Source organism: Canis aureus, chromosome 32, assembly GCF_053574225.1.
Source record: "Canis aureus isolate CA01 chromosome 32, VMU_Caureus_v.1.0, whole genome shotgun sequence".
Lineage (NCBI taxonomy): Eukaryota > Metazoa > Chordata > Mammalia > Carnivora > Canidae > Canis > Canis aureus.
The window spans coordinates 27,897,732-27,924,507 of record NC_135642.1 but is presented as its reverse complement, the minus strand read 5'-3'; the positions used below and the strand labels follow the sequence as shown (position 1 = coordinate 27,924,507).

The 26,776-nt window shown below is 37.9% G+C and overlaps 1 protein-coding gene across 1 annotated transcript in view; it reads left to right on the top strand.

Annotated features, from left to right (window-relative positions):
• The window catches only part of ALDH1A2 (aldehyde dehydrogenase 1 family member A2), a 95,826-nt gene that overhangs the window by 17,043 nt on the left and 52,007 nt on the right, over positions 1–26,776 (top strand). Inside the window, exons 2-4 of the mRNA XM_077881249.1 lie at positions 23,014–23,118; positions 23,303–23,443; positions 26,499–26,628. Of these exons, the coding sequence (XP_077737375.1) occupies positions 23,014–23,118; positions 23,303–23,443; positions 26,499–26,628 (376 nt within the window). The remainder of the gene's footprint in view (positions 1–23,013; positions 23,119–23,302; positions 23,444–26,498; positions 26,629–26,776) is intronic.

Here is a 26,776-nt window from a genome sequence, read left to right as displayed (position 1 = left end):
CTTTTGCCCTGTTTGTCTCTGAGAGTTTGTCAAAGTTGCCTCAGTTACTAGCAATGGGAAGAAGAATAAAATGAACGAGTGAACAAACAGAACAAGCAGTGGCTAGTTTTTTTTTTCTTTTAAAGATTTCATTTATTTACTAATGAGAGACACAGAGAGAGAAAGAGAGAGGCAGAGACACAGGCAGAGGGAGAAGCAGGCTCCATGCAGGGAGCCTGACATGGGATTTGATCCCAGGACTCCAGAATCACACCCTGGGCCGAAGGTGGCGCTAAACTGCTGAGCCACCCAGGGATCCCTGAGTGACTAGCTAGTCACTCAGGGGCCAATAAATTGGGGGCCAATAAATTGCCTTAGGTTGGTCATTTACATTCAGAATCTGAATCAGTTAAAAGCTTGAGTGCATGCTACTCCAGGCTTTTTGGCAATCTAATTCTTACATCCACTGGTCAAGGTAGTTTTGTTATCTGACTTTACGAATGGGAAAATTGAGCCACAGAAAGTTTATTTTACATTATTTATTTTGTTTTTAAAATATTATTTATTTATTTATTCTTGAAAGACACAGAGACACAGGCAGAGGGAGAAGCAGGCTCCCCACGGGGAGCCTGATGCAGGTCTCGATCCCAGGACCCCAGGATCACACCCTGAGCCAAAGGCAGATGCTCAACCACTGAGCCACCCAGGCACCCTGAGCCACAGGAAGTTTAAACGACATACCAAGTCACACTATCTAGTAATCTTTTTTACACGTAGAAGTACACCCATTATATATATATATATATATATATATATATATATATATATATATATATATATATGTTATGAGAGCAACGGGGAGGCAGAACTTGATTTTAGGACACCTTTGTCCATTTATGCGATTAAAGAAGACCAAAAGGACATCCGTGAGATTCAATCTGGGTGCCCATACAATCAAGATCTGGGAAAATTAGACCGTCTCAGTCTGTGGCAGAAAAACCCTGCCTGCCCCGTGGAATTCTGAGTCAAATGGAACACTAGGTCTTCCCTGATCTGGATCACAGGTCCCTGGAATGACCCCAAAGCCCTTTAATCTGGAAGATTCAGGCAGCCTCCTTCAGGGAAAGAGGCCAGCCTCCCCCACCCCTTACCTCACCTCCCAGTTCATTCGGAGCTAGCCTTGTTCCCCGAAGGCTGCCCAAACTGAACTGTCCTCTGGGAACATGACTAATGAATGACCTTTTGTCTCTGGACTCTCATCAGTGTCCTTTCACTTTCAGAAACAGACCTTGAGGTTAGATGGATACGGGAAAAGCGGGGTGGATCTTTGCTACCTAGAACTGCTAAGGTCATAACTTACTTCTGTTTACAACACTAACACAAGTCGTGTAAGCATTGTACATTAGTGTCATGTGTTGGGCATGCAACCTTCATTTTTAAATACTCTGGCACAATTGCTTTGAATTAATATTTTACAGCTATTTAAAAATGTTGCCTCTCATTTCTCAGTTCTTTTGACCTTGTGCTATTTGCATACTTTGAAAGTCTAGTTTGTAGTCTTTCCTAGTGAAGACTTTTCCCTTTTCCTACCTTTCAGCCTAAGACTCAAGATAAATGGCATTCAGAGTATGTAATATCAGTTCCATTATTTAAAAATGGCTAATTGATTTAAAATTAGAATTGGTAAGTTAGTCCTTGTCAAAGCAAGCTTTATAAAGCCCTGCTTTTGCCAGTAAGAGATTACACCTATTGAACCAAAGCCATGTCTCTATAATATCAAAACACTGACTTTAAAGTGAAAAATGCAATCAATCATCTAGGTGTTTTCCTATACATTGCCATTTGGGTGTTTTTTCACTTTTTAGCCAGATGTTTTGGCGTGAAGCAAAGCAAAGAATGGAAGTCAACAGATTCACTTCTGCTCTAACTACCTAGATATTTCAACAGGAGGCTTCTCTCCTCCCAGGAATGATCTGAACATTTGCTTGATTATTTTACTTTATGTAGATAGCCTCTTAATTAGAAGTAAGGTAGGGATTTTTTTCATTAAAGTTAAAAATAACCTTTTTACCTTTGATTATAATAATCAAAGTCTCCCGGCTTTACAGAGTAGCACACTGAGGTGATCAGTACAGCTCCTTATTACAATAGAAACTTAATTTTGTATAGTTAAATGATAGTGCTGTGTGTTCTCTTTTGTCCACAGATCTTTTTAAAGTGCAGTGTATCAGTGGAAACAATGGAGCAATCACGTAAAAGGAGATAACGGATATATGACAAGTCCTTAAACTACTTCTTTGTACTGCTTAATTAAAAGTAATTGAACTTTTTTCTGTAGATAGATCAGTCTGGTTATTGATTTTGCTATCTGCTACTCTCCTTTGATGAGCCAAAAGCAGTTTAAAGTGGCAAGCTGAGTAAAATTCAACTCTCCAAGGCACAATCTACTGCAGGGTTTAATACAAATCATTTGAAGCATTTACTATTAAAAAAACAAAACATTTTATTACTGAAATAAAACGTGGCAGCTTTATGTTAAAGATTCATTGAGGATAGGAAATTATTTACACCTAACTCCTATTAATGCCTGCTGCTTTGGAATTTCGCGGGGGGTTTAGAGTCCCCAATTAGAAAATTCATGGCAGCCTCTCTGTATTATCACAGTCACTTTGCTGTGGGCTGGAAAGTGTGGCAAATCTGATTTATCCTCGATTATCTTCCTGCTGCAGAAGTGACCAAGTAATGTGGCTTGCCTTGCGTGGCTAAATTCACTGTTTTGAGTCTTTATCCAGGTAACTGCTGAAATTTATAAAACAACGTAAAGGACTTCTAGGTGCATCAGATCCCCGTGGACAGTCAATCTGGATTCCTTATCCCATCTTCACTTCCTTCCACAGTGATGGGATTTGTTATATCCCTTGAACGCTGAGTGCATGTTAAGTGCTATTTAGTATATGGAGGAAGCCAAACGAAGCCAAGCGAGCTTTTCTCAAGTAACTTAGAGAAGGAAGAAACTTCTGTCTTAGCCAGCTAAGCCTTAGGCACAGTCACGTTTTATCTCGCTTAAATGTACAACAGCCCTGCAAGGTAGATGGGCCTTATTTCTGTTCTTACAGAGAAGGGAACAAAGCTCAGAGAGTTTGAGAGTCTATTTGAGATGGCTCAGGATTGCATAAGTGATAAAAGGCAGGTGTACATGGGGGTCTTTGAGCTCTCGTATCTCCACTCTGGTTGGTTCTATACGGAAGATGAAGGAATATGCGCAAGATTAATCACCTCTTCTTCACTGAATTTCCTTATTTCTCTACTCTGTTTTACATTCACATGCAACTCTCATAACACTTAATCTTGGTGATTGATACATTAAGCAACATCAGTCTCTCCCCTTGTCCTAGGGAGAACAGACTTCATGTTGCTTTGTTATCTTGATGGTTTCATTTGGAAAAACAAAACAAAATTGTATAAACCAGCCCAGGCACCTTGAGTTGGCTTTCAAAAAACCTGTCTTTATGGTTCTTACTGTTTTAATCCAGAAACACAATGTTATACTCCATTCACATTTCAGATCACCTCTCTTGGATCCTGAGATACTGTTCCTTTCAGATTTGGGAAAGCACAGGTCTGTTTGGCGGAAGCCTTTGTTGCAATAGAGAGTTGTACTTGTTAGATTTCTTAAACATATTCCATCAGGAAGGGGTAATATTTCTGAGATAGGGAAAAACATGACGTTTCCTGCCCAGAATCTAGGATGCCATGAAATATTTACAGGAGAAAATTATACTTACAGATTTTTTCCTCCAAATACCTGTGTAGAGTATTCCTAACAAAGTGCCCTAATGAGTTTACACTTTAATTCCTTTAGCCAAGAAAAGGAACCACGAGCCCAACAGCTATGAGCATATTATAAAAACTTCAGCATTTGATGCCCTTTTCTTTCTTTTTTTTAAAGATTTTATTTATTTATTCATGAGAGACACACACACACACAGAGAGAGAGAGAGAGACAGGCAGAGGGAGAAGCAGCCTCCGTGCAGAGAGCCCGATGTGGGACTCGATCCCGGGTCTCCAGGATCAAGCCCTGGGCTGAAGGCAGTACTAAACCACTGAGCCACCCGAGGGATCCCTGATGCCGTTTTCTTCTTCAGTCTTGGATGCTTAGATTCTATTGAGAAAGGAACATATGGAAAAGGAATCACTTTGATGCAGTGAAATTGTTACCAGCTCCTAAATGAGTCAAGGTTGGTCATTCCCATTCTGCTCTGTTTATCCAAGACCACCTGCCCTGTGGGAAGTCATTAGGGTGATTTCGAAGTACCCTTCCTGGGTCCTCAAAGATAGCCCCATGGTTGTAAGAGCACAAAGCTGTTCTTTAATAAGTCCAATAAATAATTTTCTACCAGCATATCACAGTAGTCAGACTGCTGCCTGTCCTCTGGCAGAAATTCATGCTTCCACACTTGGGGGGACTGCAGAAAATATCCCAGGACCTCATCTCTAAGCAGAATCACATCAGGAATGGAAATCACCACTGTTTCCCTAACACATTTTGCTTTCAAAAAAGGAAATGAAAAATTATTTTGCTGTCACCTGTGTTGATTGTGTTGAAGTAAAAAGGGACTCAAGCAACATTCCTTGTGCAGAGTAATTGTTTAGAGACACCGTGAAAGAAATGCAGTGAGGATTGCTCTTATGACCCAGGAAGCCATCACATCTGCTTTCCAGAGCAACATCAGCGAAGATTAAATTTAGAGAAGGCACTAGAATGGGAATTAGGATGGGGGATTCCAGTTCCCCCTACTCTGCCACTGGCGGGGGGTGGGGGGAGGGATGTAATCTTAGGCAAGTCATTGGACTCCTTTTGAGAAGTTTATTTAGTAACATTTCTCATTTGCGTGGAGTATAACTAAGGCCCTTTCCAGCCTTGTGAATCTATCTCTTCCTGACCTGAGCAGACTCCACTAACTATATTTAGGTCAAGAAAAAGATATTCATTCTTTAATTAGTGCATTTAAAAATAATGCTTTAATTAAGATTTGGCTGCTAACGTATGATTGTGGCATACCGCATAGTTTCACAACAATACAATACAACCAGTTCTTTGGGGGAGGTGGGCAATTTCCAGTTGTGCTCGGAGTTGACCTTGCATGAGTTTTAAAATGTTTGTTGTGGGACTCTTTTCAACCTAAATTTCGCTTTTTCAGAATGCTGTCTTTCTAGTATATCAGTTGCATGTTCAAGTACTAGACATAATTGGAAGAGGAGACCACCGCTTCTGAACCCAGAGGACTGACTCTGATGTGGGTACAGAAATAAGTTTTTGAAATGGTTGTAGAAACATAAACATGCACTTGGAGAAGGAGCAAGACAAGGCTGTGGGGGTAACAGAACTGATAAACTCCTATTGAGCGCCCACTGGTGGCCATGTGTGTTGGACACCCGGTAATTCAGATGAACCCAGTCATTAGAACTTGTAAGCCACTGGGGAAGACATCTTCCATTCAGGTGGCAGTAGCTTTCTAACGTGACATGTTGAAAAGTATCCAGAAGTTCAACTGGAAGATATTGTGATCAATTATCGATATCTGTCAAGGGGCTGGACAGGAGGCTATCACAAGTACCCTAGATTAGCCTGTCCTCAGTTACCAGGGATGGTACCGTCATAGACACAGAAGCTGAGGGCTGGGGAAGCTGGGAGACTTGCCACACAGTTGGTGTGAAGCCAAGAGCAAAACGCTAGCACTCTGCCTCCTTCACCTCCTTTTACTGTAGAAGAAAATTAGACTGCTGAAGTGATGTCGCATTATAGATAAACCCCTCGGCGTAGTCAGTTGAAATAATGAACCACACTACATAATTGGTAGTGGTCAGATGAGGAGACTACAATTCCAGTTTGGCTTTGCAGATTGCAGATCACTCAAGGGAGCTCAGGTGTTGATGTCCAGGGCCCCAGAAGAAAGGGGTTCCTTCTGAACCAGCTTTATCCTAAAGAGACTTAGCAAGGTACTGTGGCTCTTGCAATCTTTTTAGGTAAGTAAATAACTCCATTATCTTGTTGTCACAGAGTGTATCTAGAACAATGTCCTAGATGAACACTGATTGTCGTAATCTCAGTCCAGACAAGAAAAGGTAGGGATCATTCAGTTAGTGGGATAGTATTCAGCATCGGGTAGGGGCCTGCTTCTCTGGATGGATGAAAATGGTTCTAGGAGTCCAGAGACCTGGCTCCCGGAATTAAAACACATATGGTTTTGTTTTTTGTTGAAAAAAAGCAACGTCTAAATGTTGAGCAACTACCATTTCACGGTGCCTTTTGTAGGTACTGGAGATACAAAAACAAGGATGACATAGGGACATGGTATTTGTCCTTAAGGAGCAAACAGTCTAGGGGGGACCTAGGTAAAGTATTATAGGAGAATATGACACACAGGCAGAAGTCAGAGAATAGCAGTTAGCTTTGAGGGGATTTGGGAAGACATTCTCAAGTATTTGAACTGAGTTTTGAAGGATGACCACATCCTAATGTCATGTCAGGTAAAGAAGGGAGGGAAGGACAACAGGCTCAAAGACCCTTACTTATGACAATTCATGGTATGTTTGGTGTGATTTCAGTATGGAGGGCATAGAGAGGAATTTAGATGCACAGATTTTGTATCATTGTGCTCCTCAGTTTATGGCACACTATATGAAAGAGGAGTCTTATTTTTTTTCCCACAGGCACCCACCCCGATCTGTATTTAAGTATAGGCATATCCTTGATGGGAAGCACAGTCTTACTTTGTCACGATCTGTTTTTCACTTACATGCGTGGTGCTGTGCTATAGATGTCAGTCCAGCTTAGATGCTTGGTGAGGACTGGCTAGGGATGAGACTAGAAAGGCTGGTTGGGACCAGATTATGAAGGAACCCACCCCTTGGGAAGAAATCTGTATATTTATTTTGGAACAGTACAAGTGTCCCCTTGAAGGTCATGCAGTAGTGAAGGAAACTGCCTGCCCCAGGGCACTCATCAGGGTCCAGGGCTGAGGGACGAAGGTGCCAGACTATGTAGGTTTTTTTTTTTTAAAGATTTTATTTATTTATTTGAGAGAGCAAGAGAGAGAATGGGTGGGGGGGAGGAGCAGAGGGAGAGGCAGAAGCAGACCTCCAGCTGAGCAGGGAGCCCGGGGTTGGGGCTCGATCCCAGGACTCTGGGATCATGACCTGAGCCAAAGGCAGACTGAGCCAGCCAGGTGGCCCAGACTCTGCAGGTTTTGAGTTCCAGTTCCACTAAATGCCTAGCTGTAGGCAAGCTCCTTTACATCTCTGAGTTTCAGCTTCCTCCTCTATAAAACAGGGATAATAGTGCCTGCTGCATGTGATAATTTTGAGGATTAAAAGAAGTTAATACGTGTAAAGTGTGTAGAACAGCGCCTGGAAAATAGTAAGCACTCATATGTTAATTTTTATCATCATTCTCTTGATTGGCTGGGTTTTCGATTCTGACTTTGCGGGAAATGTTCTAATTATATACTTTCTGTTGCTTTTGGCCAAACTGAACATAGATCTTTAACTTAAGGTTATAGTTTAGCAGAGATGGGGAGCGGGGTAGGGTGGGGAGGGGACCAGTAATGTGGAAAGGAATGGAAAAGGTCTGTACTTAGCATTTAGAGACCTACACTCAGGTTTTTGCCCTGTAAATTATTCTCAGGATAAACTTGCACTTGTAACGTGAGCCTTCATTTATACATCTGGAAGGAAAATACCTACATCGCACGTTTGTGACATAGATGAAATGAAATAGTGAGAATGCTCCAGGATACCATAGGCATCTAATACTGTTAACAACCTGAATTATTCATTGACTGCGTGTTATGCATGTACTTTGGGTTAAAATAAATTCCTCTCCCAGGTTCTCTTTCTGCAGGTGGTTTTCCTCTTCACGGTGTAGTGAGGCATGGTTAGATGGTTCTCTGTTAGCAGGACTCTCAGAGAAGGCCTGATTTAGCAGACAGCCTGTCTTTTTAAGCTGTGGGTCCACAGAGCCAGGGCTTTTTCTGAGGTCACCTGTGTCCCATCCTCATAAGGATGTTCTCCAGGCTTCCGCCAGGCAGGTGTGGCTCTTTGGTTGGATTTCTCTGAGGCCCACCAATGACCAGTCTGGCATTTTAGAAAATTGGAATATAGAGGATATTACCTTTCAGTGGTATTCAGAGTGGGTGTTCCGTAAATACTTGTGACTTGTTGCCAAGTCGTGTTCTCAGAGCTTGTACGGTGACAGTCTTCCCTCTGCAGAGCAGGACACTTGCTCCAAGGGCAGGTGCTGATGCTCCCGTATTTCTGTCCCTGTCATGCCTAGCACAGAGCCTCGAGGGAGGTAGGTGCAGACTGAGTGGTCATGGCCAGAAGAGGTAAGGACTCGAAGGGACACAGAGAGAAGATGCCAGCTGCTTCCCCTTTCCCACACAGCTCCCCTCCCCTGTCCTCCTCTTCCCTCTCTCATTCCAGCTCCTCCCTCCCCATAACCAGTGTGGTGACTCGCTTCCTAGTCTGAATTCCCCTCTTTAGGAGATAGCACAGTATTTCTTTCGTGTCCTCTCCTCTCAGAAATGAAAGGAGACTTTTCTTGGTTTATAAAGAAACGGCCCTGGCCACTTCTGGAAAAACTAGTGGTTAATCAGTGACTTTGAATGTAAATACATATGCTTAATACAGAATTACATTGTAAAATTCCCAGGCTGATTTATGGCCTCCGTCCGCCTTCATTAACGTCGATTCTGGGGGAATAGTAAATGGGAATGGCCTTCACAATTGAGGTTGAACAATGGACGCTCTGGGTGTTGTCCACTTTGTAACATGATTTACATGGAAGCAAACCCTTCCTTTCCCAGGGTCACCCCTTTTTCATCTGGAGTGTAGGACGGGTTATATATAATCCAGAGATAGGAACATTTGCTGTCAAATACTTGTGCTGATTTAGAGCTGGGCCACGAAATGGTCACTATTAATAAAGAAGGAGAAAAAAACCTAAGCTGAGGCTTTGCAGGGATTCCAGGTTCTTGCTATGTGTCATCGCTTGTCCAGTCTCTGGCGTTTTTACGAAGTGGCCATAATGAAAGTCAGATTAAATGCACAGGATATATACATTTAATCAACAGCCCTTGGAGTCTGTGGTGCTGGAAGAGTTATAAGAGCCCCGTGAATGCAAATTTATTGCAAAAGAATCCAAGGGGTGGGGGAATGAATGTCTGCTGAATGGTACTACCTGACACGGGACACCAAAAAACCTTCCAGTGTGAGTGATTTAAGTGTAAGGTTTGGCTTGTAAAGCTGCCAGCTGCTTGGTTTCAAAACTTGAAACATTTCCAAAACATTGGATGAGGCACTTTATATGTGCACTAGAGTAAATACTCTGGTTTTACTGCCAATTTAAATGTGCTCAGTTTACAGTAATGAGCTTGTATAGGCATTACCTTGTTTATAGAAAGTGGAACAGGAAGAAATGAACATTAACCATTACCAGTAGCAATTCCCATTGCCTTCTACCACAACACTGACGGCAAGTATAGTTCCTTCTAATTTGGGAACATGTCACAACTGACATTGGTGAGTACTTGGCTTTAAGGCCATGTTGCTTCAACAGAGTAACAAATGCTGTAATTCAACGTGACTCTGATAAAGCTGCTCAGACCAGTTGGCTGTTTCTTACTATTTTTCCTAAAACAGATGTCAAGAGCATTCTCAGATATGGGAATCGTGGGGCCGTAGAGTAGGTAGGACTGATTATACATAATTGAGTTTGTTTTAGCCAAATCTGTTCTCTACGAGTGAATCAGTCATGGGAATGATTTATTTTCTCTTTAAAAAATTACCCAAGTGTGTTTTGATGCACTCCATGGAAGCAGTGGCCTTTGTCTTTTGGGATAACTGGCACCAGAACCCCTTTGGCCCTCCTGTACTTTTGAGATCCTACACTGGAGCCAGGCAGACATATGTAGCCTGAAAGACATAATTTGCTCAGCCTAGAAAAGAAAGAAAATCTAGAAATCTAAGGAGACACTAGCAAGCACAATGCCTAGAAGAGAGTAGGTGCTTCATAAAAACTGTGGAAGGAAATAAGGGAACAACGGATGGGAGGTTGTTAATAGGAGGAGAGCATGGAAATTCGTATCTTAAGAGACTTAACGTCATGAGTTCTGCTGTGTTTAGACTAGACTTTTTTATAACAAAATTGTCCCTACTGATTGCCTGGGACTCCCTGTCTTTATTTCTGCATTTGTTTACATGGCTTCTGAGAACCTTTTGGCCCAAGTACATGTACTTAGGATAGCAGGATTATGCTACCCAAGAATACCACACTTCCCCCACAGTGTAATCCCTTCTCCATTGTGTGGGCTACCAACAAAATGCAGATGTTGACCAAAACCACGAACATGATACATGTCTGCCAAGAGCAAGATTCTGATGACACAAGTCTACGGCTATCACATTGTTCTTCTACTATGAGCTGTGTATGTTTTCTGGCCAGTCTGGCTTTAATGCTTTTTCTGATTGTATTTGCAGGGCAAAAAAGGAAAGAAAGCTAGTTACCCAGTATTGAATAGTTCAGAATGCTCTCAGACCCTCTCTTTTTCCCTCTTACCCCCCGCCCCCCTGCCCCATTTCTCTTCCTCTTTGGTCAGTAGGAAATCCATAAGGCTTATTTTTCTCAGTCTCTTCTATTTTAACAACTGTATTTAACAAATATATTTGTTTTCTAACACTATTTTTTCAGTGTTTAGTTTTCTTATCTTCTCTAAGTCTCTTCTTCCTATTTCCTCTGCCATATTTTTCACTCCTTTTAATTGCAGCTTGTTCTAAATATATCAATTTATAACATTTAAAAGAATCTCTCCCTTCTTTCTGTGACTGTGACTAGTTTGATGAGTCTGACCTCTGTACTCTATGGGTTTTTGTGGTTTGGGGGCCCTGCTTGCCCAAAGGCACCCTGCTTCCTCTGAAGACAGTGCTGCAGCAGAGGCTGGGGCCAGGATTCCAGGGCTGCTCAACCACCAGAGCTGCTTGGTAGGGTTCGGTGACTGCTGGAGGGAAGGAGAGCAGCTAAACTTCCATTTCTTCCTTCTCTGTCACCCTCCTTAAACCAGGGTATCGGATCATCTTCAAAGAGGAACTGAAGTCAGGGAGGAGGGGCTGATCGGGCCAGCTGAATCATTTTATTAGGGATAGAGTTTCTTTCTTCTACTTTATCCCTGGGTCATACTCCCTCATTATTTCTTGTTTTCCTGAAGTGTTCTGCTAACATGTCAGCCCACACTGATGTCTCTCTCCTCTCAGGCAGACTCCTTCAGTGGTTATCTCTATCATTCATCTTGACACTAAATCATAGAATACCTTACAGTATTTAACTTTTCTGAAAGTAATCTTGTCTTTGAAACATAATAAGCTCAGGACAGCAGCGAGTAGAGTATGTGTCTTCTGTGGGTCTTCAGTAATACCTGCCAACAACTCAGTGTTTAGAATTGGCTTTTTGGTTTTTTTAAAGATTTAATTTTAGGGAATCTGCACAACCATTCTGCAGCTTGAACACACAATCTCGAGATCAAGAGTTGCATGCTCCATTGACTGATCCGGCCAGGCACCCCATAGTAGGCTTTTAATAAATATTTGTCCATTTTTTCTGTGAACCCAGATTTCTGCTCAACTGTTCCTTTCTTTCTTAGTTCCAACTCACGTTTTTTTTTTTTTCTTTTCTATCGAAACCTGTTTCTACAGAGGAGGTTTGGGAGGGTGAGAGTTTTGCAGGTCCCTCAGTTTTGTGAAGTGGTTACATGGCACCTAGGAGTCATAACTCTTCTTTAGACCTGTTTTTTATTATTATTTTTAAAATTCACATAATTTAAAGGGTTAATAGTTGCTCCCCAGTATTTCCTCTTCTGGCATTAAAGTAAACTATATGTTCTAAATAGAAGGGACTTTCTTTAGAGTTCACAGAGATCTAGTTCACAATAAACTAGATCTTGCATGAACTAATGTGTGTGAATAAATATATGCATTTAAATTTCAATTTCCAATGATTTGTTAGTAATATATTGATCTTGAATCTTGAGGTTTTGCTAAATTATACCTTTGGTTTTGTGTTTTGTTTTTTGTTTTTGTATATTTCTTAGGAATTTTTACACAGTCATGTCTGAAAAGCAAGACAATATTACATTTTCAACCTTTTTTGCCTTTCATTTCTTTTTCTTGCTTTATTACATGGTATAACATGAAATATTACAATATGACACCAAAACAACTATCCATGCATACTTTAATTTTAATGCATTGATTAATTGAAAGAACATTGATCTTAAAATGATTTGGGGACAGAAAGAAAATGGAAAAGCTGGCTTTTCCATAAAATCATGCTAATATCACCTTTAAGAATAGTAAAGTAAACCTCCATCAAACAGCAGCAGAATATGCATTCTTCTCAAGTTCACATGGAGCACTCACTAAGATAGACCACGTTCTGGACTAGAACGCACACTTTAACAAATTTAAAAGAGTAGGAATAATATAAAAAAACACTCTCAGACCACAATAGAATTAAGCCATAAATTAGTAACAGAAAGATAGCTAGAAAATTCTGAAATATTTGGAGATTAAGTAGCACATCTATCAAAGAGTAAGTCTTGAGAGGAATTAAAAACATTTTGAATGAAATGAAAATAAAACTGTTCAAAATTTGTGGAATGCAGTGAAAATACTACTTAGAGGAAAATTTATAGCATTGAGTTATATATTATAAAATAACAAATAGTCTAAGCTTCTACCTTAGGAAACTATAAAAAGAAGAGTAATGTAAATATCAAGCAAGCAGAAGAAAAATTTTAAAAATTATGGCAGAGATCAGTGAGATTGAAAGCAGAAAAACAGTAGGGAAAATCAATGAAACCATGGGCTGGTTGTTTGAAAAGGTCAATAAAATTGATAAATATCCAGCCTGTCTAACAAAGAGAAAAAGAGGGATGACATAAATTACTAGTAACAGAAATGAAAGAGGGATCATCATGGACATTAAAAAGATCATAAAGGAATACTGTGAGCAGCTTCATGCCCACATTTGATAACTAATGGGCCAATTTCCTGAGAGACGCATTCTACCAAAACTCACACGAGGAGAAATAGATAACTTGAATAGCCCTATATTTATTAAAGAAATTGAGTTTATAGCTAGAAAACCTCCCAAAGAAAACTCCAAGACCAGATACCTTAACTGGTGAATTCTATCAAATATTTGAGGACAAAATAATACTACTTCTACACAAATCCCTCCAGAAAAATGAAGAGAATACTTTCCATATTACTCTTTGAAATCAGTATTATTCAGATACCAATACTAAAGACTTTTTAAAAATACAGAAATTCTTAAAATCTCAATACCTGTTTAAGTTGGCACCCACTCTTGAGATATTCATCACTTGTTGCCTGCCCCTCCACAGTTCTTTTGAAAAGAAAGTATTCTGACCCAGGACTTGGCCCTTTAATATAAGCCTCAAACTAAACTACATGATCTTCTTCTTACTGGTTTCGTATATTTGGACCTAAGAGCAGTCATTTAATTTACAACTGGAGGTGTTTGAAAAAAATGTGCTGGAACCAATCAGATGTTCTTCTCAGGAGGTTGACCTAAGAGACACATACAAAAGGAATAAATAGTTGATGGTGAGAGCTGAGAATGGAAACTCATATTTGCTAACCATAGATGGGCCCATATAAATTCAAGAAATTGAATTACGGGATCCCTGGGTGGCTCAGCAGTTTAGCACCGCCTTTGGCCCAGGGTGTGATCCTGGAGACCCTGGAACGAGTCCCACGTCAGGCTCCCTGGATGGAGCCTGCTTCTCCCTCTGCCTGTGTCTCTGCGTCTCTCTCTCTCTCTCTCTCTGTCTCTCATGAATAAATAAATAAAATCTTTTCAAAAAAAGAAAGAAATTGAATTAATAATGAATAATATTCCAAAAAAAGGAGCACTGGTCCAGATGGTTTCAGTGGTGACTTCTACCAAACATACCAATTCTCTGCAATTTTTGCCAGAAAACAAAAGCAAAAGGAACACTTTATAACTCATTTTATATGGCCAGCATTACTCTGATACTACTACCAGATAGACACTTATAGGAAGAGAAAACTACAGACCAATACCTCTTACTAACATACATGTAAAAACTCTAAAGAATATTGGCACATAAAATCCAACAATATTTTATACACCACAACTAAGTGGATCTATTCCAGGTATACAAGACTGGTTCAAAATTCAAAAATTGTTTATTACAATCTGTCAGTCACATCAACAGGCTACTGAAAAAAATCACATGATAGTATATATACATCTAGAATTAGCATATGACAAAATCTAACATCCATTCATGATAAAAAAAAAAAACTCTTAACAAAATAAAAACAAAGGGGAATTTCCTCAACTCAGTAATAAACATCTACATAAAACCTATGCCTAATGATGAGAAATTAGATGCTTTCTGTCTATGGGAACAAAAAACTGCATTTTGTGACTCTTGCTTAGCATTGTGCTGGAAGTCCTAGCTAACACAGACCAGAAAAGGAAATAAACTGAGAAGGAAGAAATAAAACTGTCTTTGTTCATAGATGACATGATTGTCTAGGTAGAAAATCCCTAAGAATTCACTAAAAACAAAACAAAAAACTCAGAAAAAAAAAACCCTTCTGGAACTAATAAATGATTGCAGGATATGAGGTTAATGTACAAAAGTCATTTGCTTTTCTGTATATCAGCAATGAACAATTGGAATTTGAAATAAAATACACAATACCATTTACATTACCACAAAAAGAGAAATATTTACGTATAAGTCTAACAAAACATGTATAATAAGATCTGTATGAGTAAAATTGATGAAATTAATCAAAAGAGAGCTAGATAAGTGGAGAGATAGTCCATGGTTTGGAAGACTCAATATTTTTTAAGATGTCAGTTCTTTCCAATTTGATTTGTAGATTCAGGCAATCCCAATCAAAATCCTGCTAAGTTATTTTGTAGACATAAACAAACTAATTCTAAGGTTTATATGGAAAAGCAAGAGACTCAACAATATTGAAGGAGTAGAAAAACGTTGTAGGACCTGCAATACTCAACCTCAGGACTTACTGTGAAGCTATAATAATCAAGACTGCGCTGTTGGCAAAAGAATAGACCAATTAATAGAGAGCCCAAAAATAAGTGCACACAAATATAGTTAGTTGATCTTTGACAAAGGAACAAAGGCAATAATGGACAAAGAATAGCCTTTTTGACAAATGGTACTGGAAAAACTAGACATTTACATGCAGACACTGAATTTAGATACTGACTTTACACCTTTCATACAAATTAACTCAAAATTGGTCATAGACCTAAATGTAAAATGTAAAACTATAAACCCCTGAAAGATAAAATAAGAGAATGTATAGATGATCTTGAGTTTGGCAGTAAGTTGTTAGATACAACACCAAAAGCATGATCCATGAAAGGAAAAATTGATATATTGGATTTTCCTAAAAATGAAGAGCTTTTTTATCTGCTAAGACACTGTGAAATAGAAGAAAAGACAAGCCACAAACTGAGAGAAAATATTTGTAAAACACATATCTGATGAAGAACTTGTATCCAAAATATACAAACAATTCTTAAAATTCAACACTAAGAAAACAACTCAATTAAACAGTGGGCAAAAGATCTAAGACACTTCACCAAAGAAGATATATAGACAGCAAATAAGCATATGAAACCATTTTTAGCATCATATGTCATTAGGGAATTTCAAACTAAAACAACAAGATGCCACTACACTCATGTTAGAATGGCTAAAGTCCAAAAACTGAAAATACCAAATGTTGATGAGAATGTGAAGCAACAAGAGCTCTCTCATTCATTGTAGTGGGAATGCAAAATGACACTCACTTTTGGAAAACAGTCTGGTAGTTTCTTACAGATCTAAGAATAGTCTTACTATCTAATCTAGTTATCCTGCTCCTAGGCATTTACTTACATCAGTTGAAAATTTATGTTCGCACAAAAACTTGCACGTAATAGCAATTTTATCCATAATTTCCCCATTTTGGAAACAATAAGATATCTTTTAGAAGGTGAATAGATAAACTGTGGAACATCCATACAAAAGAATATTATTCAGCCTTAAAAAAATCCAACAAGCCCTGAAAAAAATATGAAGTAAAATTAAATGCAGATTGCTAAGTGAAAAAAGCCAACTTGAAGAGGCTACCAGCTATGTGATTCCAATTATATGTCATTCTGGAAAAGGTAAATTGATGGAGACAGTAAAAAAAAAAAAAAGATGAGTGTTTATGAGGGGTTTATAGGAAGGGGATGAGATGAATTCGTGGAGCACAGTATTTTTATGGCAGCGAAGAAACTACCTGTATTACACTTTAATGATGGATACATGATATTATGCATTTTTCAAAACCCATTGAAGTATACAATTCAAAGAGTAAAGCCTAATGTAAATTATAGACTTTAGTTAATAATGTATCAGTATTAGTCCATAAATTGGGACAAATGTACCACTCTAATGCAAGATATTAAAAAGAGAAGAACCTGAGGAGGGGAATATGGCATATGGAACATCTCTATAACTATCTGCTCAGTTTTCTACAAACTCAAAACTGTTCTAAAAATTAAAGTATCAGTTTTGAAAACCAAGACAGCATGACCAAGCATATTTGAAAAAAAGTACAGCAAAACTCTTAGAAATAAAAATATAAACATTAAAAATATAAACATTAAAATGAGCAGATTAGACCCAGGTAAAGAGAATTGGATAACAGGACTGAAGAAATAGCTCAACTGCAACACAAAGGAAAAAGGAGATGAATGGAAATAATTAAGCATTCTTCAGTAGAAAGTTGAGGAGGGAATAAATTCAGCTACACACATACATGCACATGTATAACCTGCACAGTCACCTATATACGTAAACCTACACATTGGGATACAAATAAACCATTAAAAATGTCTATAGCATATTGTTAAATTTTCAAAAACAAGTTATAAAGCTCATGTAGATGGGATATCTTGTTTTATAAAATTATGTGTGTATGTATGTATTGGGCCTAGAGATATGAATATATGACCTTTGGTTATCTGTGGGTGATGAAATTTGAGGTGAAATTTTACTTTCTTGTTTTTTTTTGTTTGGTTTAAATTATTTAGAAGAATATATCCCACATTTACAAAAACAATAAAGCTATTTTTACATAAAATATTTTTAAAGAGGGGTAAAACATGAGTTTTACTGGACATTGAGGGTAGACTACAATGGTGTAACTCTTAAAGTTCCAGAAGGGGACGGTACAGAGAATGGTGTTCAAGGAAATTATGATAATGATGAAGAATACTCCAGAATTTATGAGACAATTTCAGACACTATAAGCACATTGTTTTACTGTTGAGATAAAGAAATTGATACTTGGACATACTGTGATGAAACTTAACACCAAGTCAAAGACAAGATCTGAAAAGCAACCAGACAGAAAAGGCTAATCATAAACAGGAAGTTATAATCAGAAATTTACATCAGACTTCTTATAAACACCATTGCAACTTAGAAAATATAAGAATAATAGATATACCCAAAGTATTGTGAAAAAATACTTGTCTATTTAGAATTGTCTAACCTTCTTGGGATATCTGCTGAGAATGAGGGTGCAGTAAATATGTGTTCAGAATTTAACTTTATTCCCCCAAAATCTTGACTAAATGAAAATCTAAGCAATCATGAAAATGAAAATCTTTAAAAATAGCAAATATAAGAAGATGTTTGCTATATAAAATAATAATTTACAACAAATAAACCCCTGGAGGAGATTACTTAGATTAATTAGATTTAGTGTTCTAAAACTATAATGTTAAGATATATATTAACTTTAAATTTGAAGTTGTTAAATATGCATGATAAAATATCATGGATAACCAATGAAAGAATAGAAATATAGTGTACAACTTCCAAACCAATAAAGTGAGGAAATTGAATTGTAAAGCCAACCACAGTTACTTAACTAAAAAAAAACAGGCAAGAGGAAGTAAAATAAACCAAGACGAATTGAAAGCATCCAGCCCGAATATCACACGGTATAAAACACAAAATATAAATACAATAAATACAAATGTATTAAATTTGCCAGTTAAAAGACAGAAATTTTTATATTGACTAAAATAAAATTTAGCCATACATCATTTGAAGACACTCAGCAAGATAATAAAGACATAGTTGAGAGTAAAACGATGGGGAAGATCTATCAGGGAAATGTTACAGAAATACACAAAAGCTTAGGTAGCTTTACTTATATATTTTTTAAAATTTTTATTTATTTATGATAGTCACAGAGAGAGAGAGAGAGAGAGGCAGAGACACAGGCAGAGGGAGAAGCAGGCTCCATGCACCGGGAGCCCGACGTGGGATTCGATCCCGGGTCTCCAGGATGGCGCCCTGGGCCAAAGGCAGGCGCTAAACTGCTGCGCCACCCAGGGATCCCAGCTTTACTAACATTAAACAAAATAGGCTTTAAGACACAAAGCTTTGTTAGTAATCAGGAGGACTACTTCATATTGATAAATGGTTCTGTTTACCAGAGAATTTAATAGTTATGCACTTCTATTCGCTAACAAAATAACCTAAAATTTATAAACCTAAAAATGATGACCCTAAGGGATATGTTGACAAATGCACCACCAAAGCAAGAGATTTCATCACAGTTTTCTAATTATTGTTAGGACAAATAGATAAAATGTCAATAACAATTAATTTGTTCCATTACTGGCAGTGTTAACATTGATCACTTGATTAACGTGCCATCTGCCAAGTTTCTCCAAAAGTTCCTGTTTTCTCTTTGTAAATCAATAAGTATCTGGAGGGAAGATACTTTGAGACTACACAAACTATCCAATCTTTCATTGTGCTTTTATCCGCTAATTTTGCCATCCATTGATGATTTTTGCCTCTAGCAATTACTACTGTGTTATTTGAAAAATGATTATTATCTAATTTCATCATTCTTTCACAGCTATTAGTTGGAACTCTGCTATGAAGCAGAGCTTTACCTTATCCCCAATTTAGATATTCTTTTAAAAACTTGTATCATTTTGGGCTCTTGAATGTCTTTTTCATTCTATGGGTGATAATTGATTGCTATCATTATTTTGTTGCTTAAATTATCCCTGTATTGGTCATTGGAAGCCCCTTCACTTTGGCTTCTGTGGGTTTTTTTGGTAATGTCTCCATCAGTTTTTGAGTATGTACTTGATTTCCAGCACCACGATAGTCCAGGATCATCTTGTTTTTTCCCTGATACAGCCCCGAAATGAACTATTTCTCCAACGATCCCTGGTCAGAGAAGAACACTTTAGACAGTACTCAAAACTTTTAAAATTGAGAAGTTGAAAACCTGCAAATATTGGAGGTATTTGCTAGCCTGTGCACCAACCAAGTTATCAGTACGAGTTTTTTAAATGTCGTATTATAAGGTTAGGTCTACAAAAAAGAATAACCAATAAAAATACCAAATATTTTAACCTTCAGCATACCAGGAAAAATAGTCATCACATTTACTGTCTGGGTCCAACGAACTCTTTATATTTTTAAAAATTTAAGTTATTTTATGAAAAATTTACAGAAGTAAGAATAGATAAAACAAGAATTTAAACATAACAAACCAGATTTTTCTTCCATATTTTCCTGGGTCTTTGGAGGTATTGCCCAGAAATGGGCAAGAGCCTTTGAATCTGCTCATCAGTCATAATGTATGAAATAGGAAATACTCACATCATAAATATTGATTGCAGATTTTAAACACATCTCTAAAAGGTTATAGCTTATCATTACTTCTGGTTTCTTCTTGCATGTGTATTTTCACAATGTAATAGTATTGGAAAGTTTGAGTGCTCATAATTTTGTATAAAAGAGGATGGCTATCTTTCTACTCCATTATAACAAAATGTTTCTATTTTTAGTTTTATAAACAAATTAAATTGATCAATCCAGTGAAATTTTCTATTTCTACATAATATTTGTTCTTCCAGTCACCTTTGTAAATACACCTACCTTCAGCATTTGTCCATTTATGAACCATATCAAGTAAATTTTGCCTACAAATATAAAAGTTAAAAGAATTGTCACATTTGCTTTTGGCTAAGCAAGATGGTCCAGGTTTTTGTTGCAAAACAGTAAATAATTAACTCTCCTATTGAATCAGTTAGAGTATCATATTTTCTTTGTGTATTTATAAATATCATTTTTTTGCTTTTTGATTCTTGAGTTTGAGAAAATTTACTTATTTATCCTAAAGACTTGTAGTCCAAGATTTTCCTAAGTCAACTTCAGTAGTTTCCAGTGTTTCTCTTTGCCTTCATCTTCTGCTCATCTACAATTGCAAAAGATTCACCTTTCTTTGTAAATCTTCTCTATATCATCTTGGGCTGAGATGAAAAATTCTGAATTCCTAGCTTTTCAGTGAAAGCTAAAAGAATATGACAAAGATGGTGTCTCCGGACTTCTTGTATGTGCTTTCAAAAGATGCTGCATTTGTTTGGATAGCACAATAAGAAAACAGAAGGATGATAAGATAGTTGTAATGTACTTATTTATTCCTTATTGGGCAGTCCCATAATTTTTTGTTTTGTTCTTTTTAGCATGGTTGGAAATAAATGATGAGTGATAATGGAAATTCCTAGGATGATGAAATAGCAAATTGTTTCAAGATACAGAGAAAGGTCACTAATATCCTATAATGTATCTTAAATTTATAATATGACCGTGTACCTTAATGTATCTTAAAATTATAGTATGACCGTGTACCTAAAGGAAAACAGAGATTAAGTTTTATTCCCTTAAAAAGTAAGTAATTTTTCTCTTTCATCTTTGGAAGACCTCTAAGAATCAGTAAAAGTTGTGAAATATCAACTCTTACATATAATTAGAACTGCTCAGTGAAGAAATTAAAAATTAAAATTGGATTAAAAAGGTTAAGAAGTTTCAGTCAAAGAGTGAATAAAGAGAATAAGGAATATTGGCAAGACCCCTCTTCCTTAAACCTGATAATAGTTTTCACTCTAGAAGTGAAACTGATCTCTTAATTTTTTTCCATTTGTTTCCTTGGAGATCATATTGTGTTTCAAAGAATATGCAGATCTGATGAGCTGGGAACTGTTAGGAAGTTTGTTAAATGGAGTAGAAAGAGAACTAGACCAGGAGTCCAAGAACTATGATCTGATTAAGGCTTGGACTCTAACTAGTTGTGTTTCTTTGGGCTGAGCAGTCCTGCAAATTCTAATGTGGTAAAAGGAGCAGTTGACTGACCCAGAACCACAAGAATGTGCTCCGCCAGACTCTTAATCTGCCATCCTCCCAACTTTCTCATCTTTAGTAGAAATAATAAAATTCTGCCATTAGAATTGTTGTGAATATCTAATGAACTAGTAGAGACTGGAAGACCCTGGAGGGCTGGAACTGCTAGTCATCTTTGCCTGTCGTATATCTAGAAGTATCTATCTATTTATTAAATAAATGCATATATTACATTAAGCATGTTTATAAATTGTACATTTAAAATGTCATGCAATTACAAGGTCATTGTGTTTGTGCTTGTTATATATGAATTAAATGCTTATGCAGATTTAAGGTTTTTTTCACTTGATCTTAAAAGCCTTCAAGAGGGCTCCTAGATGGCTCAGTTATTTGAACATCCAACTCTGATCTCAGCTCAGGTTATGATCTCAGGGTCCTGGGATTGAGCCCTGTATCAGGCTCCATGTTCAGCAGAGAGTCTGCTTGAGATCCTCTCCTTCTGCCCTCCCCCCGCTCCCCCATCTTGCTCTCAATAAATAAATAAATCTTTTTTTTTTTTAAACCTTCAGGAAAAGAAATCTTCTTCAACACAGGCTCATTGTTTTATCAAATCAAAGAAAAATAAAGCTTTGGAATAATCTAGAACTAGATATTTAAAATTGTAGATCTATCCTCATTAGCCTCATCTGTGACTATTAAAATGGCAGTCAATAACAAATCAGTTTATCATTGTGCTTATTTTAAACTGACTGATGGCTCATAAGTTCAGAAATTTTCATTGTCACACTATAAATTTTATAGAGTAAAATATTTTTGTCTATTCTTTGAGCTTTCATAGTCTAAAAATACCTGTTTGGGTTTCCCAATATCAATAAAAATTTTTATATTTCTTTACCCACATTTTCTTTTTCGTCAACTCATTTCTTAGAAATATTCTGAGATATTAACTTGAATAATTTTTAAACTATTGGTCTCTTTGCCATTTTAATAGAATCTCCATTTCCTTTATAAGGAAACCAAAGGTCTTAAGAAATCCTTGAGAGACCAGTTTGAAAGACAGGCCTTTTCCCTTTGTTGAGCTGTGTAGCCTACTCAGCAAAAGGAAAGAAATCTAACTTGGATTTACACATGTAACTTGTTTAACTCACTGATTAGTTTGCTCAAAGTCATTGCTCAGTTTAGGATCTGACTCTAAATTAAGTGAATGCTTACTTATTCCAGGCTTCTTTGAGTTCCCCTGGGAAATTACTTATGCCTCTGACAAAGAAACTAGGATCTCAAGCTTGATGACTATCCATTTGTTCTATGATTTACTCCTTTTGGATAGTGGCCAGAGTTTGGACAATCAGTAAATGTATTCTCAGCCTTAGTGTATCATTTGTATGTATGTGGCACTCTGTCCTTCCATCTTTGACTCTTTCACTGGTTGGCAGGTTCACTAAAGGTAAGAAATATGTTTAATCTTCAGATGACCTTGGGGTAAAAAATATCATGGAAGAAATTCCTGAATTCCAGAAGAGGCTGGACTGCATGCTGTTGGAGGGTCTCTGGTAATGCTTCGAATTCTATGCTTCCCTTAGATGCCAGCAAGCATGGAGAACAAATACTACTACCGTGGTACTTCCATAATACTTCACCATTGGATGGCTTCCTCTCACCCGTCTCACCAACCTCTCTCTGTTTGCTCCCTCAGATTTTTATTAACAACGAGTGGCAGAATTCAGAGAGTGGGAGAGTGTTCCCTGTCTATAATCCAGCCACAGGAGAGCAGGTGTGTGAAGTTCAAGAAGCAGACAAGGTATGTCTTTCTTAGAAGAAGGTTCCCTATGACATAACTGCCTTCAGACAGCAAAGCACTAAGCTTGTGTTCTCCCAATGCCAGCACTGACGTTCGTTCATCACCTCTTCTGGGAAAGCAGGTGGTGTTTTTCCTTGATCTGGAACATTCTGTCTCTTCAGTTGTGCCTCTTCCTCTCTCACAGGCAGACATAGACAAAGCGGTGCAGGCAGCCCGCCTGGCTTTCTCTCTTGGTTCCGTGTGGAGAAGGATGGATGCTTCAGAAAGAGGCCGCCTGTTGGATAAGCTTGCAGACTTGGTGGAACGAGACAGGGCAGTTCTTGCAGTAAGTAGTCAAAAAAAAAAAAAAAAATTCAAGGCTTGACCCTAAGTTTACCATTCCAGTGAAATGTAGATTCCTCAGTTTTCCCACAAGTGTGATGTGAAGCCAACCTGGGAACGAGATGAGTACATCATATATGTGAGAAAGGCGAGGTGCGTGGCTTGTGGGAGCAGGCAGGGAAGTGCAAGAGCAGCTCCGTGTCTCTTCTAACTGAATTTTAGAGAACAAAACCATAGCCTCCCATGGCTGGGAAGGAACTTCCTGCCTTCCTTTCCAGCCTTACTCTACCCTCGTCAGACAAAACCCAACAAAAACAGTTAAGTGGCAGGAGAGTCACCAGAAGCTTGCAGAAAGCCAATCCCAGATGATTCATTTGAGAATCAAATAGGACTGGTCTTTTTGTTTTTGTTTTTGTTTTACCCCCCAAGAGTTAACCTCTCCTGACTAAAGGAGAATCCTTCAGAAGCAGAAGGCCTCTCAGACACTTCTCCCTTTGTTCTTCTGCCACTTTCTAGAACCAAGAAAAAGGAGAGAGAGGAGGGGGACGACAACTTTCTTTCCCTAAATCATGTTCTCACTGAAGGAATTCCTCTCTCCCAGTGGTTCTTCTGTGTGTTTGTTTTTGCTATTTTTTAAATTTTTTTATGGGTTTTTTTGTGGGGTTTAGGAATATGTCATTCAAATAGTAACATTTATACTCTAGAACTGCTCGATATGTCTATTTTTATTAAATGGACCAGATACTTCACTATTAATGGGTAATGGTTGTTAACATAAATATTTACCAAAAACCCCACATTTTTTGTGGGGTTGTTTGTTTGTTTGCTATTTTTTTTTAAATAAAAGTCAATTTCTTAGAGAATACACACGGCCTGGAAGCTGGAACCGTTTGGGAATGCCTGTGTTGTATGTCAGGAACCTCCACCCCCATAAGCCACAGTTGATTAGTTACTATTTAGGAGTGATCCTTGTGCCCTCCACGTGGGAAATCAGGGCACCATTGGGCTTGCTTTGGGAGAGGGAAGTCTGAGTGTCTTTCCTCACTGTCCCCTCTACTATGGCTCTTCCCTCCCACTGTCCCCTTGAGGGGTCTGCTCATAGGATGGGAACGAAAATGAATCCTTTACAGAGATGACTTAGAACTGTGACTGTATACAACATTTATTTTTCTATAAAAACACTTTCTAATCTGGTACATCAAAGAAAACTGTTCTAATGAGGTGTTCTCTGCACTGTGTGAAAAAGGTGTTCCATGATAAAGTAGCTTCTTCTCAGATATTCGCAGGACACTGAGCCTCTGAAAAGCCCTGCTCACTGTTTCTCAAACTTCCTTAAGCCTCAGCACTGCACTATTTTGCAGTTCATCTGTCAGTATTGTGCAAAACTGAATTCTTTGGAACCCTTGAGGGGAATGCTGGTCTGCATGCTTATTATCTTTCCACTGGATTATGATTTCTTTGTGATGAAAACTGTATTTTACTTCTTCTTTTGTGACCTCAGCACAGTTCCTGGCACATAAGTGGTCGGGGGGAGCACATTGATGGTCTGTGTCTATTTACTTGAGTGCAATCTATATAATATTCACAACATTCCATTAACAGTGTGTACTAGATAATGATATAGTTCATTTCTGCAGTTATATTTTCGTATCATAAAATTCAGATGCCATCCTTTTTCTGACATATGTCTCACTGGGATCAATTCCCTTTTGCCATTACATTAAATGAGATTTCTCCTTTTAAACATTTCCCAAGCTGTGGAAGGACTGTGTTTTAATAAGAGGTAGCCTCTAGAATATAGGGGAGTTTCTGGCCAGAGAGTGGGGTTAATACCTCATCCAAGTAAACGTAATTAATTGAAAATAAACACAGGTGAATTTGGCTGATGTCAACAGTTTATTGGGACCATATAGGTGGCCCAGATTCTGGTTATTGACTCGACTTTGGTCAGTGCTTTGTAGAACTTGGTTGTGTGCTGGCTGCATGGAATAATAAATTTCCTTAAAAGTACTGGGAAATAATTTGATTCCCTTTAATAAAAGGTGAGCCAATATACAGTGATAAGCAATGTGATCTTTTAAAATGAGTCCCATCTTCTACATATAGTAAGTGGGTAAGTTGCACTGTAAGTAATTGTATTTTTATATCATTGGATGGAGAATATTTCCATTTTAATTTTGTCAGCGCTGAAGTCATTCTCGTGCCAGTATGTTATAAAATGTGCTTACAGAGAAGGACGTGAGATTATAAACATATGTTATTGCTTATTTAATTTGTTAAACTTGTAACACCTTTAATATTTCTCAAGTTGAAATACTCTTCTCATTTCAGTGTGTTCATTTGGATCTTTTTTGTTGTTGCTACAGATTTAAGCAGTTTAGGAATATGTCATTCAAATAGTAACATTTATAATCTAGAACTGCTCGATATGTCTATTTTTATTAAATGGACCAGATACTTCACTATTAATGGGTAATGGTTGTTAACATAAATATTTACCAAAAACCCAGCCCTAAAGTTGTTAAAGTGTGAGCTTCCCTAGAGGAGATCTTGTTTATTTGATGGTAATAAATAAACTCGCTGTGCACTGTGGATATTCCATTTCTCAGCAGGGGTCTTGGCAGCGGTGAAGAACGTTTTATATTCTCATCAGTTGCATAAAAGCCCAAGTCCCTGCTCCTCTTTATGGATTCAGATTACTGGTGTAGACTCCAGAAAAATCCCCACGCATTCTGATCATTAATATGACAGAAGCCGGTTTGACAAGCAGAACATTTCTTTATCATCAGTTGAAGAAATGTTGCATTTATGTATGATTTGGATAGTGGTTCCTGTAGATACACAGGCACAAGAACATGTTGATATGTATTCATTGTGGTTTTTACTGGAAGCTAAACTAAACTGGCAGTACTAAAAACCTGTTTATTTGGGAAATCAGAGTTGACCAGGTATGCATCATTATTCACATTCATTCATACTCTCTCTCTTCCTTTTTTCCTTCTGCTCCAGAAATTATGCAGTAGATCACTGGAAAGTTCTCTCCATTTCTTTTCCTACAGACCATGGAATCCCTAAATGGTGGCAAACCCTTCCTGCAAGCTTTTTACGTGGATTTGCAGGGGGTCATCAAAACCCTTCGATATTATGCTGGCTGGGCTGATAAAATTCACGGGATGACCATTCCTGTAGGTACGTGAAATCTCAGTACACTGAAAGGGTAACCTGAGGCTCCACCAGAAACACACTTTCACCATCAAACACAAACAAGTCACAGACCGCAGAGAGGAGCACACTCACGGCAGCTTGAACTGAAGATCTGAACAGACCACGTCCCTAA